The sequence below is a fragment of the Columba livia genome, chromosome 14 (assembly GCF_036013475.1).
Source record: "Columba livia isolate bColLiv1 breed racing homer chromosome 14, bColLiv1.pat.W.v2, whole genome shotgun sequence".
NCBI lineage: Eukaryota > Metazoa > Chordata > Aves > Columbiformes > Columbidae > Columba > Columba livia.
Window position 1 is genome coordinate 14,784,122 of NC_088615.1, and position 19,067 is coordinate 14,803,188.

At 38.4% G+C, this 19,067-nt stretch overlaps 1 protein-coding gene across 17 annotated transcripts in view; it reads left to right on the forward strand.

Annotated features, from left to right (window-relative positions):
• The window catches only part of TENM2 (teneurin transmembrane protein 2), a 645,420-nt gene that overhangs the window by 548,089 nt on the left and 78,264 nt on the right, over positions 1–19,067 (forward strand). For 11 of the 17 annotated variants that reach the window (XM_065030083.1, XM_065030081.1, XM_065030084.1 and 8 more), the window contains 2 exons: positions 532–564; positions 15,278–15,472. In XM_065030083.1, the coding sequence (XP_064886155.1) occupies positions 532–564; positions 15,278–15,472 (228 nt within the window). The remainder of the gene's footprint in view (positions 1–531; positions 565–15,277; positions 15,473–19,067) is intronic. The other 6 variants (XM_065030086.1, XM_065030087.1, XM_065030088.1 and 3 more) reach the window with 1 other exon arrangement.

Here is a 19,067-nt window from a genome sequence, read left to right on the forward strand (position 1 = left end):
CAACTCTTCCACTCCTTTAACAAAAATACTTCCAAAGATGCTGTCATATACTGTTTTGCAAATGTGATCAGAGCCTCCTTTCGTTTTGAATTTTACAATGCTAAGATGTGCATCATAAACATATTTGGCTGATTTGAAAAGGTGAAACAATGTACCATCATGTGGGATTTCTACATTGACATGGTGAGCGTCGTCTATTAAGAGATGGTGTCCAGTTCGTAAAAGAAGGAAAATAATTGAGTCAAGAAGCTCATGTCAGCTGCCATGACGTTGCCATTTAGCAGATGCTTTCTGGTTGATTATGCAATGTAATAAGAAACATGTTTAATATTTTAATCTAAATGCATTGAAGGCTTTTGGATTTTTAAAACCAGAAATTTGTACCATGTTTGATCAGTTAACTTTTTAATCTGATTTTAAGAACTCTAATGATTCAGATTTATGTTATTAGCAGTTTCTTTTCCTGTTCTCCTTGTGTGGGTTTTTCATTATTTTATTTTCATTCTGTTTGTTTTTGGCTTACTGGCAAAGGACGGCGCCACTTTAATAAGTATAAAAAGAAGGGTAGGTTTTTTTAAATTTCTTTTTATTTCTTTTGCAACATCTATTTAGTTTGAAATAGTTACTAAGCTGTAAAGTGTAGTCTATCTCTTTTTATTCTAATGGATTTGCTGTTTCTGATGATTGCCCACACCACAATAAGAGTTCCTACTGCTGCCATTTTCTTTGTTATGTGTGTACTGTTAATCTCTGTATAAAAATGTAAAAAGCTGACCATTTTTAACTAAGGTATAATTGCTAGAAGTAGCAACTCTTGCTTTTTCTCAGTTGTTACTCAAATGCCACTTGTTTGGGACTCTTCTTGCTCTGAGGTTATTCAGAGGCAATAGTGCATAAAATAATGGGGTTTTTGTCCATTGAATGCTCTGCTTGAAACTGTTCTCGTGGTCCCATGTCAAAAATGCTCCCAGTGGTGTAAGAGGTTCTGGGAGTGATTGCAGTGGGGAAAACATGAATTTTCTAGTGCATCTTGCTGAATAATTCAGTACTCAGTTCGTTGCTGTAGAGCACATGGCCCACATGAATGGATCGTGTCTGGCGTATGCTGGTAATATATAGGAGTTAGTATTTCCTCCCTTTGCGAGGAAAACAATATTTCCCTTCATAACTTGGCTAGAAATTTTAGGAACTGGAAACCAGAAGCTCACTGGGCTTTCAAGGGAAGGGTTCTCCCTCACCTGTCCTGTGCATGTTATGCAATGACAGGTTATAGATCAGGCAGGGGGAGTGGGTTGGATTACTTACGATGGTTCTCAAAGCAGATTGGTTTGGCAAAGAGCAGGAGAGGAAAACACACCTTTTTTATGGCATTATAAAAAGATTGTCATGAGCGATAGTACTTGTTAAAACTAATCTAGTGGTTAGTGCGTTACAAGCAAAATAAATGAAAACAGCACCCACCTCCAGGAATTTACTGTGTCAATACAAGTTGAAAGGGAATGAATGGGAACCAATTGATAGATGTGGAGATATAAGGAAAAAAAATAAGTGATACTCAGTGTTATAAGCACACTAGTAGTGGGACTGTTGTCAGTTTTGGGGAACACTGGGGTAAAAGGCAGTTTGAAAGAGGAAAAATGGGGCAGATAGTATCATGTGGGTAATGGGAGGGCAAATGAGGCTTCCAAAGAAGACAGAGCACAGGAAAGAGCTCAAAAAAGCTTTTTAAATTTGACTTTCAAAAGCGTTGTAACAGAGAGGTTGAAGTCAGAATTCTAGCAGCGAGCAGTCTGGGGTGAAGTGGGTCTGAAAATGAAGCTGGAGCATGAAGTTCATGTTCTATGTGATAAGAGGGGAAGGGACCTGAAACAGGTCTGGGACTAACAATGTGATTTTTGCAGCCCTTTGCACACATGCATGACTGAGGAAGCCTGAATTTATCAACAATGGAGAAAAAGGTGTTGATTTAGTGTGGATTTTATTTGCTGAAAGCTAGGGCAAGAATTCTGACAGAGAGATGCAATGCAGAACAAATCTGTGCGACTTTGTCAGAGCCTGAGTGTGAGGTGAGGAAACGGATGAGTCAAAGCTAATATCCAGATTCTGAACCTGAATGACAGGTAGAACAGTGGTATTGTCCAATGTGACACAGCAGGGATGGCAGGGGAGGGCTGAGAAGCAGTGGGTTAGAGAGAAAAGATAAATTAGAGAAATAACAACTTTATTGGCAAACATTTTATGTGTTCATAATCATACCATGTCTCATCACTTACACTGTACTCAAAAAAAAAAAAAAAAAAGAAAGTGTGCTTTTCTTTGGAAATGCTGCATTCATGACTTGTCACCCACACATATCTGATATATCTCACATCCCTTCTTGAAGCTGACAAAATTCAGCATGCACAGCTTCTCTCTTAGTATCTCTTTCTGGGTGGGTTTGGTTTTGGGTTTTGTGTGTTTATGTGTGTCTGTGTGCCAACCTCTGTGTGTGCTGCAGCAGCAGCAGCGCAGCCCTGGCTTGTCACTCAACTTTCTCTCTCAGTGGGTGGAAGCATCATTTTGATACTTGAACAGACAAGGCCGTCTCTCCAGCAGCTCCCACCTTTCTGATTCAGTACCTTAAAATGCCTTTTCTATAAATTTTCTTCTCGTTTTCCCAGTCTCAGATTTTATTAGCAGGCATTTTTCATTTCTGCCAAACTGATCATGTCCTCACTTGCCTTCCAATGAATTCAGTGTACAGGGCAGGGCTTGCCTGTCTGCTCTCAGTTTTCTTAGTTTTATGGAACTGCAATACACTCTGAAAAGGGTTTTATGCCATTAACTTTGCCTAAAATGATTACAGGATAAATAAATGGACATGTAACCTATTTTGACAGCGATCGCAAGTCATTGCTGTCTACCAGCTGCTCACTTGTCTGCATGAAATGAGATAGTAGCTTTGATCCAGTGTCAAGTAGTCAAGTAGAGCCAACACAAAAGCCACCGCTCTAACTCTTTGTAATTGGCAATTTAAACGGGAGCCAAGAGCTGAAGGTGTCACAGGCTGAATTCTTTTGGATTGTTAGTGGTCGTGGCTCCAAAAGGGGCTCCAGGCACACAGTCAGCAGTGTGACAAGGAACGGAGAACAGGAACCATCGTTTCTAGTCTGCAGCTTTCCTCACCGGTCTGCACAGACTCTGGTGGAGGTTAGAGGTAGAAATACAGGACTGGAGAGTCTGGACTCCCAAATTCTACAACAGGTTGTTGTAGAGTTGCAACAATGTAACAATACTTTGTTAGATTTCTGTTACAACACCAGTCATTTAGCATCCTAACATTTAATTACTTGTTAAAAGCACGTACCTGTCCCCATAGCACAATGTAGATTAAACGTGAGGATTAGCAGATGTTTGCAAAGTATGTGCTATTAGTAAAAGGATGGTGACATAAGAGTACTCAGATTATTCCATGGCCTGAGTCGGGCTAAGAATCGGTGCTTCATATCAATCGTGTTCTTTGTAAGGGAATATATGCAAAGTTGAAATAGGACCTGGGAGTTACTTTTAGCGTTGTGAATATTTGAGAAAACATACTTTAAAAGTATGGATTTCAACAAGCAAAATTTTAACTTCTAATAATTCTTAAAGCTTTTATAGCTTCTGCTCATTCCAGTGTTGAATTCAGGGTTAAAAAGTATTTATCTATGGAAGATCTTATCCTGAATTATTTCAAATGGGTATGCTCCTGTTTTTTAGGGGCAGATCCTTCCTTCTGTTTGTTATACTTGTGTCTTTACAGGGCAGCAAAAATTCTGCAGAAGTTTTAAAGATGTTTATTAATGTTGTTAAATATACCAAATACTTGCATCTAGTAGAGCAACTTAATTAGCATTTGTTTTCTATAGTAAACCACCAGTAAACAAATTTGTGCTGTGGATTGCATCGCCTTTTCATATGTTTCTAAATTCACGTTGCAGCGTATGAACTTGGAATTATGTATGACTCCTTTTCCCAAAGAGCTTGCAGGATAGCAGTACAGCTAGGAAGGTAGACTAATTTCTGTAGGAGAAAATGATGAAGACAAATCTAAAAGGATTAAGAAAAAAATGGGGAATGCTGAGGAATTCAGTAATGAAGGAGGAAGGAGATAACTGAGCAAAGTTGCTGGTACCACTGCTGGACAAAATATGGGAGGAGAAAAGAAGAAGGCATGTAAGTAATTCCATGTCTCTGATTTCTGTGGCCACCAGTGCATCTTTATCTGATCACTCATTACTCAACCTGTAGAAATTGAGAGGCCAAAGACAGAGCCACAGGCCGTGCTGTAGCTGAGGCCGCAGCTGGAACCAGCCTTTATTGGCTTAGGATGATAGCGAAGTTTGCTTTGCTTATGTGCAAGATGGGAAGCGTATGTAAACACAGTAAAATCCTAAGAATGGATTTTTTTTCAACAGCATTATAGTAATATCTTCATGCTTATTCAAAGTTGCTTACATTCATTTGATCTCTCACCACTGCTTTCAAAGCCCGCTCTGTTATCAGTTGCTTCACTTTATCTTTCTTCCCTTCTTATACATGTGCAGCAGCAGCGCACATATTTGCACAAATATTTTCTGTTTCAATGGAACTCCAATAAATAGAATATTTCAAAGGGTTCCCAGTGCAGCAAGAAGGTGGAGATGCATACAAATGCATGTGGGATGCAAACCAGTGTCCAGCTTAGTTTCATGCAAGCCAAAAATCTTTCTTCCAATCCTATATTACTTTTATTGCTGGCTAAGAATCTCTCTGCTCTAACTATGCTCTGCTGAGCTGAATTGTGCTCACTGTGATGTATGCTTTGTAATTTGCTTTTATGTTTAATTGCTTAGCTTATTTAATTGTGTTGCAATCTACATTTTGTTTTTAGATTGTATTGTCTCCATGGACTTGTACTGTTATTTGTTTATTTCATTAAGTTGTAAAAGTTTGTCTTTGCAGTTGTGTTGGGATCATCTTGGAGTCCTTGTGATGATGGTAAATGTCACTGAAGCAACTATGATTAAGTAGTATTGTAAATCATGTTATAGAAATACAGCTGTGAAGAGATCCGTAGACATTTGCCATCCCTGAATAACATAAGCAGTCCTGAATCACAGCTTCCGATTTCAGCACGCATGACTTTTTTCATATCTACGTGATATCTAGATCTGAACCTGTAATTTAGAACTTTTCCTATATTTAGACCCTATTGGGTGAGATAAAACTCAGCTGCATCCCCCTTTGCTTTCTCAAACAAACAAAAAAAATTCTAATTCAAATGTAGAAAAATGGTGAAATATCTACAGCTAATGTTGAACTCTGCAACTAATTGTGTTATGGTTTGAATCTTTTCTGCTAAATTTAATAAGGCAAATAGTAGTAACTAAAATGAGACCAAAGCAGTCTGGGTTTTAACTACCCTGAATACTGCAGTTTATGGGCGCAATCCTACATCTGTGGCACTGCTGTTAAGCCAGAGCTAAACCATTACCAGAGAAGTAATAGTTTTAACACCATTCACTGGGAATGGTGCAAAATCTTATCAAAATATTTGAAGAAATGTTTCACATTTTCATTTATTTTTTTAGATGCATAAATGACTTCATGGTGTTAGTGCTTCTCTGTTATGCATCACAACACATTTGGAAGGATAATTCTGGTGTTTGGTGTTTGTCCTTAGTGCTGCTTCTTGTGAACTTGAAGCCTCATCTCTTTGATTCCTCACTGGCCCTTTCCATTGAGACAGCTACTGAAACCTCTGAAACAGTTCAGTTTTCCCTTCCTCCTCAGTTTTACTGGTGATGAAGTTATCAAGACATACCAAAAAAACTCTACATGCTTGACTATGACAGCAGTTGATTTCAACATCTGTTTATTTCCTTCTGTTGGTAGAAAATAAAATTTCTTTCTCTGCCTGTTCTTGCAGTTGTGTCAACCTCACTGCTTTTATCTACATCAGGAATTCCACAGCTCTTTTTCTGTGTTACAAGTTCTCACAGAAAAAGGGGTTTAGATCACTAGTCCATGCTTGCAGGACATTTGTATCCATGATCTGCGTTTTCCTCCGATATCATATATCACACAGAGAGTTGAAAGTAGTTCTTCTCTCTCAAATATCTTTGGAGAACTAAGGCTTGGATCTGTGTTGATGGCGTTCTAGATTGTCTAAGCTCATCTTCACGCTAGCAGTAATGAGGCTTCAGCCCTTTCAATCCACCACTACATTAGTTCCAATGTATCCATTGTTTGCTTAGTTTTTATTTTCCCTATTCTTACAGAATGCATCATTATTGTTATTAAAAATATCATAAGGGTCTATTCATGAAGCAAAATTTTCATGTAGCAAGTGACCAACCCCAAAGAGATAATCTAAAAAATTTGCTGTGGTTCTGGAAATTCCTGCGGGATAGTGTGGGAAGACATATTCACATTTCTTACATAGATTTTTGTAACAGTTGTAAGCAAAGCAGTTATCTAATGGAAATAGGAGTTTTGTAGAATGGTAGAGGAAGAAAAAAGAAGTATTTTCTTTTTGACAGGTAAGGTCACGTTGAAGGCAATGAGGAAAACTATGACATTTTGATAAATTTTGACCGTAGCAAAAGTTTGCTGAGTGTTCAGAAGAATGTAAATATTCATTGTACAATTAATGTTGTTCAGTCACTTCTATAAAAAACCTGCCATTTTTTTTATAGAACAGCTTAAGTACTTATCGATTGAGAACTTCTATAACTCCCAAAATGGAGGCATCCCCATATCTCTACAGGTATTTTAAATGAATTGAATTAATCATAGGCTTAAAAGTCTCTAGTGATCTTCGTTAACTTTCCTGGGTTTAATTAAAACATCTGTGCGCTTTTAATTTATCGATTCATCCAACTCATATGTCATGTTTTTAACACACCCCAGAATGCTCTGCATCATTTTTAACCCAATTTCCACTTAACTAAAGCAATTAAATTCACCCTGGATTAATTAAAGCATCCATACTTTAGTGCTTAAGTCAGCGTGTGCTGCTTTCCCCAAATGGTTTCTGAATGTCAGAGATTTGACACACCTGATGGGTTTTTTGTCCTTCTGGAAATTCTTCTGTGAATCTCTTTCTTGCTTACTAATGTGCAGTTTGACAGACCTCGACAAGGAGCTTGGTAAAGCTCGGGCTTGGGCAACTGCACTAAGGAGTAGGGAGCATGACTACTATCGAGGACTATACATCTCATCTTAGCGCTGACCTGATGCCTACAAGCGTAGAGCACCACTATAATTAAAGCATTTAAATTATTTGTGTGTTCTGTAGTCAAACAGTTTCAGGAAGTAAATAATAAAGCATATAATGGTCTAGATCTTCCTAATTGTGACTTAAGAACATTTCAGCCTGATGGAAGCTGGTGAGCTCTGAAGAGCAGGCAGTCTAGTCAAACACCTTTCTTCCTGACCATGCAAACATCGTGTTTGTGAGGCATAAAGAACAGATGAGAGAAAATGGGCCTCAATTCATTCAGTCTCCCATTCCAGAATGATTTTCTTGGGGATAAGTTTGCTAGGGGTGGGACAGCTTCTTTCCAGGAAAATAGCATAAAAATAGCTAAACTAGTAAAAGTGTGAAACAGGATAAACCATGGAGTGGTCCTAGCAGTTATTACCAATATTCATATCCATAAATGAACTCCAGTTGAAACTAATAGGCATGCGGACAAGTAGTGAAATGTACACCCAACTGATTCAAAGAGGTTTAAACATAAAATATGAAGGAAAATATTGTCAAACAAAAAATTTTATTCTTAAACTATAAATAAGAATATTCATATATTGAATGCCTCCTAATTTTTTAGAAATATGGGCAAACATTTGATGTAATAAGGGAAGTGATAATTTGTTATATTTCATTACTGTTTTGTTTAAAATAATAGTAATGTAAATTCTAAAGCCGACATTTTGAATAAGGTTGGCAGAAATTAAGTTCTTAATTAACGGGGCTGTTTTTCTAAAATGCATATCTTTGCAATGCTTTTGGGTTTAGTCATTTTGTATATTATAAGCCAATTAGAAATAAAGATTGTTTATATCTAAATAGATATGAGTTCACTTTAGGAGGCTGATTGTAGGCAAGAACTTTATTGTAGATTTTGGACTGAATCTAAAATTATTCGGGGCTTTGGTATACAATTGTAGTAGCATTCAGCTTCTGTCATCAGTAAAATATGTCTTCACCTGCTTGTATCTTAATCTAATTTGTCCATTAAAGAGAACTTAGCATTTGTAGACTAAATGCTACATATGTGTCATCAAGATAAAGACCAAAAAGAGAAAAACGCCAGTACAGTGTGACCCTGTTCATATTTTTTAGGTATTTGGAACCAGGCAGTTGTAGTTTACATTAGTTTTGCATCTTCCCTGTATTTCTACTCCAGTTTGGAGCTGACCTGGAATGCATGTATTGGTTTCAGATTAGACTGTCATAAATAGTAATCCATTTTCTTTATGCACTGGCAAAATCATGCATAATGTCTCAGCAGTAGCAGTTTAATCTCTGCTAAAAGGAAGTCCAAGTATGAGTTATTACAGCCTGAATTTATTATCCCCTAGAGGAACTGCACCCAGAAGGTTCCCTGGTAAGGTTCATTGGTAAAAAGTTTGACCTACATCTGTCTTCAGTACAATCCCCAGCGGTCAGTGAAGCAAAGAACAGCTGATTCTGTTATGCTAGTGTGTATTTCATTTTTTATATAACTAGGAATTTGTGCAACTCTGTCCAAAGAGCGTATCAAAACTGCCCGATCTGTATGCTCAGCTGATTTCTGAGAGACAGCTATAGAATGCTAATATGGTGGTATTAAAGGCTTGGAAAATATTTACTCTGTTTCATGATATGTAATGACTTCCTCCAAGCTTAGGGACACTGGGCTGACTTGCACTAATGAGTATAGGGAGAAATTGTTTAGGCAAAATCAGACTGAAAAAATTGGAAATTCTTCTTGATGAGAAGACTCAAAATGTCTCCGTTTGGTTGGGAGTAGAACCAAGTTTTTATCTGACCCCAAGCAAACTTTGTGTAAACCTCAACAAGTGCTATGCACACTAACATTAGTGCACATCCTGCACAGTTGGGTCATACTAGTTACGAGAGACCAATTCCACATGCAAGTATGTGCTCACCCATACAGAACATGTGATCCTTATGCAGTTCTGAAAGGGCATATGCTGTCAGGCATAGTTCTCTTAAGCTGTGTTCTATAACAAAAGTTGCAGGACTGAAACTCTCTTCATCCTTCTAAACAGGAACATCTACGGATAAAAATAATCTTAATTTCTCTTTGGTCTGACAAAGTTCTGTACAGTTCAACAAGGGCTGAACTTATCTTACATAGGAGTATAAGTAGTGTCTCTTCAGAATGTTACTTTCTTTGTTTGTACAGAGACTATATTATGGAACTAAATCTGCAATGGCTTAGACCAAAATTCCATTTTGCCCAGAATTGGTGGCATACAGCAGATAGCTGAGGAAGAGTAAAAACTGTACCTGTCTGTGATGCTTCTCCAGTAAATTAATTTGGTTCTAGAGATAACTTGTGTTAGGACTTCCCACAGTAGATGATGTCTCTTTGTTTATAGCATCCTTTGTAGATTTTCATTCCATTATTTTTTCTAAATTTGTGTTCAGTCAGGGAAAGTTCTTCCATGAGTTTTAACTTGTCAGATAATCCTGTTAAAATGCGTTGATGGAGCGGTTAGCGGTGCTTGAGGTGTAAGGGCACTTCAGACTGTGTCTAGGTGTTCTGTTAGTGTAGCCTTAAACTTGCAGTACAATACTCAGTCCTAATTTTCCTTACTGCTTACATTGTGAATGGGGAGTCAAGCTCAGCTTTTTTGTGCACCACCTTGTGGTAAGAAGAATCGGGTTTGTATGCAAGATTAGAGCTTACAAGCATTATGGATGAAACCATTCTGGTCCTTACTCAAACAGTACCACAATGGGCTTGATGCAGTTTTGTCCATCGAGAGCAGTGACTCCCCTCACTGACCTACCATGAGCATCTCACCTCAAAATTCTGTGGTACATTAGTTGGAAGCTTTTGATATTGATATGGGGTAACTCCTGACATCTTCTCTGGGCTCTGAATAAGCCTGTAGATGGCACAAAGCAACTAACATTCTTATGCCCCATTTCTGAGCTCCTTGCAAAGTAAGAGCCATGTAAGGGCATTGGATGTGACCTGGTCCAGGACGGGGAAGCATTGCAGAAACATGTTCAAAAACCTTTTGAATCTGCATATTTGCGTGTCCAGAAATTCAAATAACTTTCAAGAGAAGTATACCAATTTGTCTATTTTATGAGGAGGAACTGAAAAAAGTCTGCAGTAGAGACCTGCCAGCATAGGTCCTAGTGGTACAGGATTCTCTCTGCACCAGGGTAATATTTGCTCTACAGCAAGAGGAACCAAACCAGAACTCTGCCTTCAAATCCTGTTTGGAACTTCAGGTAGCAGAGGAAGGCCTCTCAATCAAGCAGCTGTGTAACTAAACCAAGTTCTGCACCAGCCTCCAAGAGTCTGACTCCTCAGATATCCTTTACTGGTTTCTTGCCATGCTGTAGAAGAACACCTCTCGTGAGTATGTACATGCGAATACTGTAAGGGTGAGTGAAAGGACTGTGTACGCAGACTGAGATTCCTTTGTGTTAAGAGTCATTGGACCAAATGGTGGCTTTTGATGACAAGCTATTTGGGCATTATCCCTCACCATCTCCTCTCCTGGTCTGTATGGAACAGGCTACTACCAAACCACCTTTCCTCATGCATCAAGGAATATCAACATTGCTCAAAAAATACCTATCCAAAGGTAACTGTTAGAGAGAGAACTTTTAGAGGGATGTTTGGCTGATCTTTCCTGTTCAATTCATGTTCTTAAATGTGTGCAGTCCATAGGACTCAAAGGTCTGTAGTATCCGTTGGCTGTAACTTGATCAGCTGAGCCCCATGTTGAGAACTTCATCTGGCTTTGTTAAAATACTGTTAAAGGGCAGAATCACAGCAACAAAACCATGTTTAGGGTTAATGCCTGTTGTGCTTATTTAAACTACACTTAGGAGCTATACCCTTGTGCTCAACTTACTTGTGTGTTGCCATAACTACTCCTGAAGACCTCTATCCACTTTTTGACAATCCTGGTATGTGATACATGTTGTCCTTATGCAACCTATCTGTTCTCAGAAATTAGATGGAACTTGATTGTTCTGTTACATAAACCAACTTTTCTTCACACTCCTTCAACAAACTTTGAGCAGTCAGTTCTCTCCTGGAGCAGGCACCATCCGCTTTACATAGGGGAAATAAGCAGTCCTGGATAACAAGAACTCCAGATAACTCTGGAGTTGTTTGCACATTAATGGAAGCAACCTGGATATAAAATTAGAGTGGGCTGTTTTGGGTCCAACCCAGCAGCAACATGGTCTAGTATAATAAATAAGCCTAGCAGACCTCTTTTTAGGCTGCCTGCACCTGCATTCTATGGAAGAGCAGCTTGATTCTCTCTATTCCTCACTTTGTACAGCCTGTAAACCCACAGCAGAAACATTAACGAAGAGCTATTTTTTACAGCAGTGACATGCCAGCTTCTTATAACCCACACTTGCTTATATTCTTGCTGACATGTTTCTCCTGCAATCTTAGTGACATGGCAGTCTTGGAAATGCCAAAATCTGACCACGAGCCTCTGTCATTTTTTCTCACCCTCAAAATGCTATTCCTGGTTTGTAGAATAACTCCAGCAAAGGGTTGTAGATTAAACTTTGTGGCTTTAGGTTACAAGTGTCCTAACCGTAACTATTCATTTCTTCCCTAAGGTTAAATGACAGATTCTCACATTTGTCCAAAGTTAGTTCTGGTGTCACTAACATCTTGGCAATGCACACTGCAGTGTCAGATCACTGAAAGCAAATTACTTTTCAGCTTATATACAAGCTTCACTAGGACTGAACAGGTTTACAAACCATAGCAAGACCTCTGACGTGGTAGAAACATCAAGACAGGAATGAAAAGCTGTGACATGACTTTCATCTTTTACTGAGATTCCTGAAGCACCGTAGCAGAGCAAAAACACTACTGCAGGAGCTCTTTAGCCCAAGAGCCAGCACCATCTAGTACTGTTTCTTCTGCTGTGCCAGTCTCTGATTTCCCAGAAGTGGAACCCTGCAAATTCAGATGAAAAGTAGGATCTAAGAATGGCCTTCCCATCGACAGGTTCCAGATGGCAGATATATATCTCTTTAGCTGGACCACAATTGCCCATTGTTTAATGAGACTGAGGCGCAAGGCAGGGAGAGAAGCAATCTCACACGGGGTGGCTGGCATAGTATCACCCAGCTAGGTCTAGGTTGCTTGTTGTTTTTTCAGTTTTGTTTTTTATTTATTTTGGTAATGGTTTTATTTCTGCTTAGTCCCTCTTGTAGGAGACTGTGCTGTTCAAATTGAGTTATTGCCTTTGAGATTTGACTCCAGAGGAGAGGTTTGCAGAATAGAAGTCCTTTCTGCTGATGAGTGCTATGTTGACCTGTAAAATAGCAAAATAAAATCTATTCCTTACTTGTATCCAGTTTGTAAGTCAGCCCTAACTTCTGTCTTTATAACTACTTCAACAAATGTGATTTGTCTGGAGAAACTGTCTACTGATTCGTTTAGCTTTCCTGGGAACCAACCTTTCCATGCAGCACTATCGCAGCATGGTTAGGATGTTGACGGGCAAAAGCAAGGCATGAGCTGGCGTGTGCCTGTGCAGTTGGAGAAGCTACACCGATCAACCATTAATAATGATAACGCTCAGTCTCTTCAATGGCTGGGAAGCATACAGAGCAGTTGCTTCTAACAATATGTCTTCCTTCTGTGGTGGACTTGAACAAAAGAACTACAAGTGTAACCACCACATACAGGAGCTGAGAGACAGGGTGTGGAAGCTGGCATCAACAAACTTGCCATTCATGATTACTCAAGGTCTTCAGGACAAGCTGCCTTCTGATCACTCACGTCCACATCCTTTACACCATGGCAAGTAAATAGACCAAGACTAAAGTTATTACCCTGCTTACAGTAATTTGGGAAAATGCATCAACGTCAACCCAAACAAGACTTTAAATTGCAGTGAAATGGAGAGTTACGGGCAAAGAAATAGCTTGTGTCCCCAGGTCTTCCTACTGGAAGAGTGGAAGTGGTCCTAGTTTGCTCCCTTTCTTTGTGGCTCACCTGTCTGACCTGCAGTAGCAGCATTAGGGTGTCCAGGCAGTGAAAAGCAACACGTGCTGAGGAGCAGAGGTGGGCTCCACGATGCAATGCATGCAGACGGAAGAGCTAGTCATACAGCATATGAGTTGCTACTGGTTCAGTGTGTTGTGTATCATGTAAGGATGTTTGATGGTGATGTGTGAAAAGATGCAAAATAGGCTGTCCTAGGGTGCAGTATGGACATAACAGAACTTTGCCTGCATTGTAATTCAGTCCAGCTGGTGCAGTAAACTTAATTCTGAAACCAACTGCAACAAGCAAAACTGGTAGGACTTCACCATAAACTTTTTCTTGGAACTTAATAAAGCACTTGTGAATGTATGTCACATCTGAAATCAGAAAACTGCTGCTGAAAATTGTATTTTATTCAGATTCGTACTCGTTTTAGGAGTGAGGAAGGAAAAGATTGAACATGACTTAGAGTAAGAGAGAACAACAGGAATGAAATAGAATGAAGTCCTATTGCTACCAAAAAAACCTGACAATATGGCCCTAAGACGGAGGAGGGGTAGCAAAAAAACCCCGATCTTCACCATTCTGATTTTGTTATTATTCAGCTGTAGAAAAGACAGGCTAAAAAATATTATACATGTGACCTGTAGTCTTAATTGAAATAGTTCTCAGCATTCTAAATTTTAGCTAACATCTCAGGTTACAAATCTAATTTTTTTTTTCTGATCAAGTTTTTTCTCATTTCAAATAAGAAAATTCTTGAAAAAGTCTATCTGAAGTGTGTTCTTGAAGCAGATCAATGGGACAGATAAGATTAATAAAGGTTACAGGACTGAACAGTGGAGAAGTTGTACAACTGGACAATTACCCATTTCATTGCAAGAAATCAATTACTTGTGTTCTCCTTGATCATTCAGGTTAAAGAGATAATAGAAGCAAGAAGACAGTAGGACCTTTTAATGATTAACAGTAGCTTTTGAGTATATTTTTGGCATTGTTAGTTTCTAATTTCTTTGAGGGGTGAAAAGACAGGGAAATACTTTTTTGTCTTTATCAAACTGCATCACAGAGAAGCACAAAAGTGCACCTTTCCTCAAAGATTCACTTCATTACTCCCATTTTCTGTTATTCCTCTGTTATTTTTTCTGTTTCTCTGGCTGGTGACCACACATTCAGTGTCTGACAGGCATGGAAGTTCACAGGTTGCTAAAGACATGGGCATATAGGAGCGTGAATATGCCCTACTGGAACATTTGTGTGTAACTGGCTTTTAATAAACCACTTCTTCCTTTCCATTGCTCTGCATATGTACAACATCTGATTCCTGGCATCCAAGACCTGCTGACTACCTTTATTATTCACAGGCTTCACTTCATTTGCATAAATGAATATTTACTCAAAATGTGTCTTACCCCCTTAATAATAAGAGAGGGATAAGGGTTAATGGTGCTTTCTTGTCAATACATGCAGGGTAGGAGCAGTCGCTCAGGGATTTGGGAAAACAAGGTTCAGCAGGGATATTAGTGGCAAGGTGCACTTGTGTTGTAGATTAAAACTTGAGTTATCCATGTGTTCAAGATTCTTACACTAAAAAAACAAGTCAAAGGGCCTAAAATTTTGGGGGGACATAACCTTAAAAAGTGTTATGGAAAAAGAAATACGCTCTATTATAAAGTGTTTTAGGGACTGAATACTTTGTCTTCTGCTGTCTGTGAAAACTGGATGTTACCTAGTGGAACAGAGCAATGTCAGACTCAAATTTGTTCACATTACTTCATCAGTTATTCTGAACTTCATCAGTAGTCTATAAAGAATAGTAGTTGTGTTCTCAGAATGCTCAAGACGTTTGCATTTTATTAAATAATATAATAATCAAATGATTTGGGAAATGAGGAACTGAACTAGTACAAATTAGCTTCGATTTCTTTTGCCAGTAGATTAACGTATTTGAATATATGTCTAAGTATTTGGTAGTGGATTTCTAGCACTCTTTTACATGAAGTCATGTATGACCCTCTCTGCTGTTCTTCTTTCGTTCCCTTTTCCAGCTGCCTGCCCGGTGCTGTGCAGTGGCAATGGTCAATACTCTAAAGGCACCTGCTTATGCTACAGTGGCTGGAAAGGTCCAGAATGTGATGTCCCCATCAGCCAGTGTATTGATCCCTCATGCGGAGGTCACGGTTCCTGCATTGAAGGGAACTGTGTCTGTTCTGTTGGCTATAAAGGAGAAAACTGTGAAGAAGGTAATTGAGTTTGTTTTCTGGGTTTTGGAGTTATTCAATGGGAAGAAAAAAAAAAGGAAAGAATAGAATAAAAATTGAAATGTAAAACTACTGTAGCTGATAGTTGTAAAAGAGGGGGAAAAATATAGTCCGCACAATTTTACTGATCTATCAAAGTTCAGACAAAACTTCTCACCTTCTATTATGTGTTGTTTTGCAGTATTAAGATTGTCTGTCACAAGTAAACCTGAGTAATTCCTTTGTTGAAGAATAAAGATAAATCTTTTTTTATGGATTATATATATTGAACACTTTAGATGTGAAAGGCAGAGGAAAAAGGACCAGTGGCAGGGAAAATTGTATGGCTGCAGCTCCACACAAAGCAAACATATCAGTCACTGCTAAGAGAGAAGTTGATGAAACAAATTTGAAAGACTTGGATATCCATGTTCCTGACAGACTTTGCGTAGGACAAGGTACTCCTGTTAGCTGCAATCACATGGGATTAAAGAAATGTATATGGTACACACAAACTATAACTGTCCTTTAAATGCAGAAAAGCTCTTCATGTTGAAAGTGTCCAGTTCTTTGTGTATATAGAATGAGCAAATTTAACAAAATAACCCATACAAAATGTGGTCATAGATAAAGCTCAATATTAGTTTTGTTCACAGTGTTTTCTATTAGAATGCACACCATAAATTGGACAGCTTTTCTTTTTAAAGTATATTAGGGTGGTTTTAAAAGGGAATTTAACTCCCCAGAGGATTGCTAAATAGACAGTTCAGCATACCTTGGCACATCCTCAGAGGAGGAATAGTTCAAGCTACTTTATGAAAACATTCCAGAGCTTATTAATCCTCCCGAAGGAGGAGCAGTTTGAGCACTAGAGTAATAGGACTGGAGCTGCAGGGTTTTACGACTAAAGAGTCTCTATAGAGTATTCTGTGTGGGATGCGGATCTGTGTACCACGTGTATTGATTTTTGTCTTACACTGTAGTAAGGATCTGTATATCCCATCAAAAAACAAACAGAAGAAATCTATAGGGACCTAAGTCACTAGAGGTTTTACCCTTTGGATGTGGACTGCAGTCATCACCTTTAGGACAAGATCTTGCATTTGGCTGGGTGAACTTACTTTGCTAAAAGCAACAACAACAACAACAACAACAACAACAACAACAAAAGCTAGGACTAGTGGGACTGCCAAATCTGCAACTGTTTGTTCAGTGCATGCCTGTCACCTCCTTCCAGGAAAGCTTCACCACACTGATTTCTAAAGCTCTAATCCAGAATTCAAGTGAAGTCAGCAGAGTTTTTCCATTGTTTTTAACAACTTGCATTCTAAGCTATATCCAGAAAATTCTGTAATGTCTTTTTTGTCTGCTAGAATTGATAGTTCTCAGTTCACCCTGAGCGTATGGTTATAGGAAATATCCAGAAATTACGTGAAATGCCTTGCTATAGCTAGCATTCTCATTGAAATCAAAGATGGAAAAGACTGTCTTCAGCATGCTCTGCAACATCCAGTTTCTGGTAACTGCAATGGTTTGCCCAGTCTAATGAAGTTATATGAATTTGATCATGTTTTGTGTTGTCATATAAATGCTTGTATTATTAGAGTATGGTAGGTATAATGATCTTTTCTCCATTTGAATCTATATTTTACCTTGTAAGCAGTTCCTCCCTCATCTTGATTCTAATTTCCAGCTATTTGCATGGAATTCTCTCTCTACTTCGAGTTGTCTAGAATGGCTGTGGTATATCTGGGCCAGACATCTGGTATCCCCTAGCACTCCTGGGAGACAAACGGGCTCTTGTAGTGCTTAACTCAGCTTCTCCTAAGGTGAATGCTTGAAACGGGTGAAACAAGCACATCACCAGCTCCAGACAAGGTCACAGGACAAACTAGTGCATGTTTTTTTACAAAGGTGTTAGTGCTAACACCGTTCACAGTTGGAAACACTGCAAAGCATTGTCAGTCAACAAAGTTTTTGGGAGGTGAATTACTACGTGGGGTGAAAGGCTGTACATTATTTAATCAGCAGTATGCTTGAAAGGATAAGGTTTTTCTTAAAAGATAAATGGATTAGAAAGGCAGGAGGAATTGACTGGAAACTTGTAAGGGGCCAATAACATGACAAGAAAGGTTAAAATAACCTTTTTCATACATCATTGGGCAGTAAATACATCAATAAACTAATTGACAAATAAATAAAAACAACCATTATGCTTCTACTCTAGAATTCCATTTCTTCTGACATATTTCTCACACTAATTCAAGAGCTACCAGAAAAATGTTATAATATAAAGTGGTGCCTCTCCAGTTGCAGATAATCATCCAATTTCTTAAAGAACGTTTTGTGTGAATTAAAATTCTGCCATTCTAATGGTAGAATGATACAAATAAATATATCTGTATTTATAGATAATTTATGAGATCTCTTCTGTTGATTTGTGCTTCCAAAAGGAACGGCAAAGGCTGATTCATTTGTCATTTTCCAACGAGGATATTGAATTAGAAGAAGTGGGTCAGCATTTTTTTTCTTCCCGTTAGCTTTTTATTTCTGATATTCATCATGGTCATATTGTTCAAACAATTTACCTGAAGTGTAAGTGGCACCAAAATCAATATTTGTGATGCAAAATTTTTTGCAGCATAAACACTGTTGTTCTATTAACAAATTTACACACAAGATGAAGTGGCATATTTGTCAGGTTTCATTCAATCTGGTTTAGGGGGAGACAAGTGAAATTGCCCAATTCGGTGCAGTTTAAGGGTGGTTTTCCTGTCAGCTTCATGGTCGAGTCATTTGTCAATGACATTTAACTTCATAAGTGTAATTCATGGCTCTTTGGGGGTTTTATGGTACATATTGTTCAGAAAACTCCTTGACCTCCTTTTTTGTCCTTAGGGATATAAATTGCTTTCCGTACCTTTTTTGTCAAATCCACAGAGGGCCCAATGCTAAATGAGCTCTAATGATCTGAGCTGCCAAGGGGCTGTGAGTTCTAAGTCTAATGTACCTACGTGCTAAGGCACGTTCTCCTTTGTTTAAACACCAAAGAAGTTCCATTTATAAATCCTTATTAAATACCATTGTAAACCCTTCTAAAGACTCGAGGCCAGCACCTCTGCAGCAGAAGTCAGTGTAGTTCTGCTGCAGGTAATCACGTTATGCTAATTTTAGCAGCCGAGGATCTGGCCCAAGATGATAACTCTAGGAGCACATATTAAAATAGAACAAGATTTGAGTTCAAAGTAAAAACTCTATTCAATTTAAACTTTGAAAGCTATTACTTACTCATATGATAGAACAAAACAACTATAAAGCATATTTGTCTAGAACATTGGACAAAGGTGTGTTATTTTGTAAAAGAAGGGAGATTTGGGGCTTAGGGTTATTGATAAGCTTATTCTGTGGAAATAAGTCTCAGCTGCACGAATACTGTAATTCTGGATAGAGGAAAGATGGTTAATTTACGTAGAAAAAGGTGGTGTGTTCCATGTGCTTCACATAGCTTTTGTTAGTACTTTGATTTGAGAAGGAAGATGATACCTTTCTGACACAGAGAGTACATGAGGACTCATCAGTATCTCCTAAAGTCAGCTGT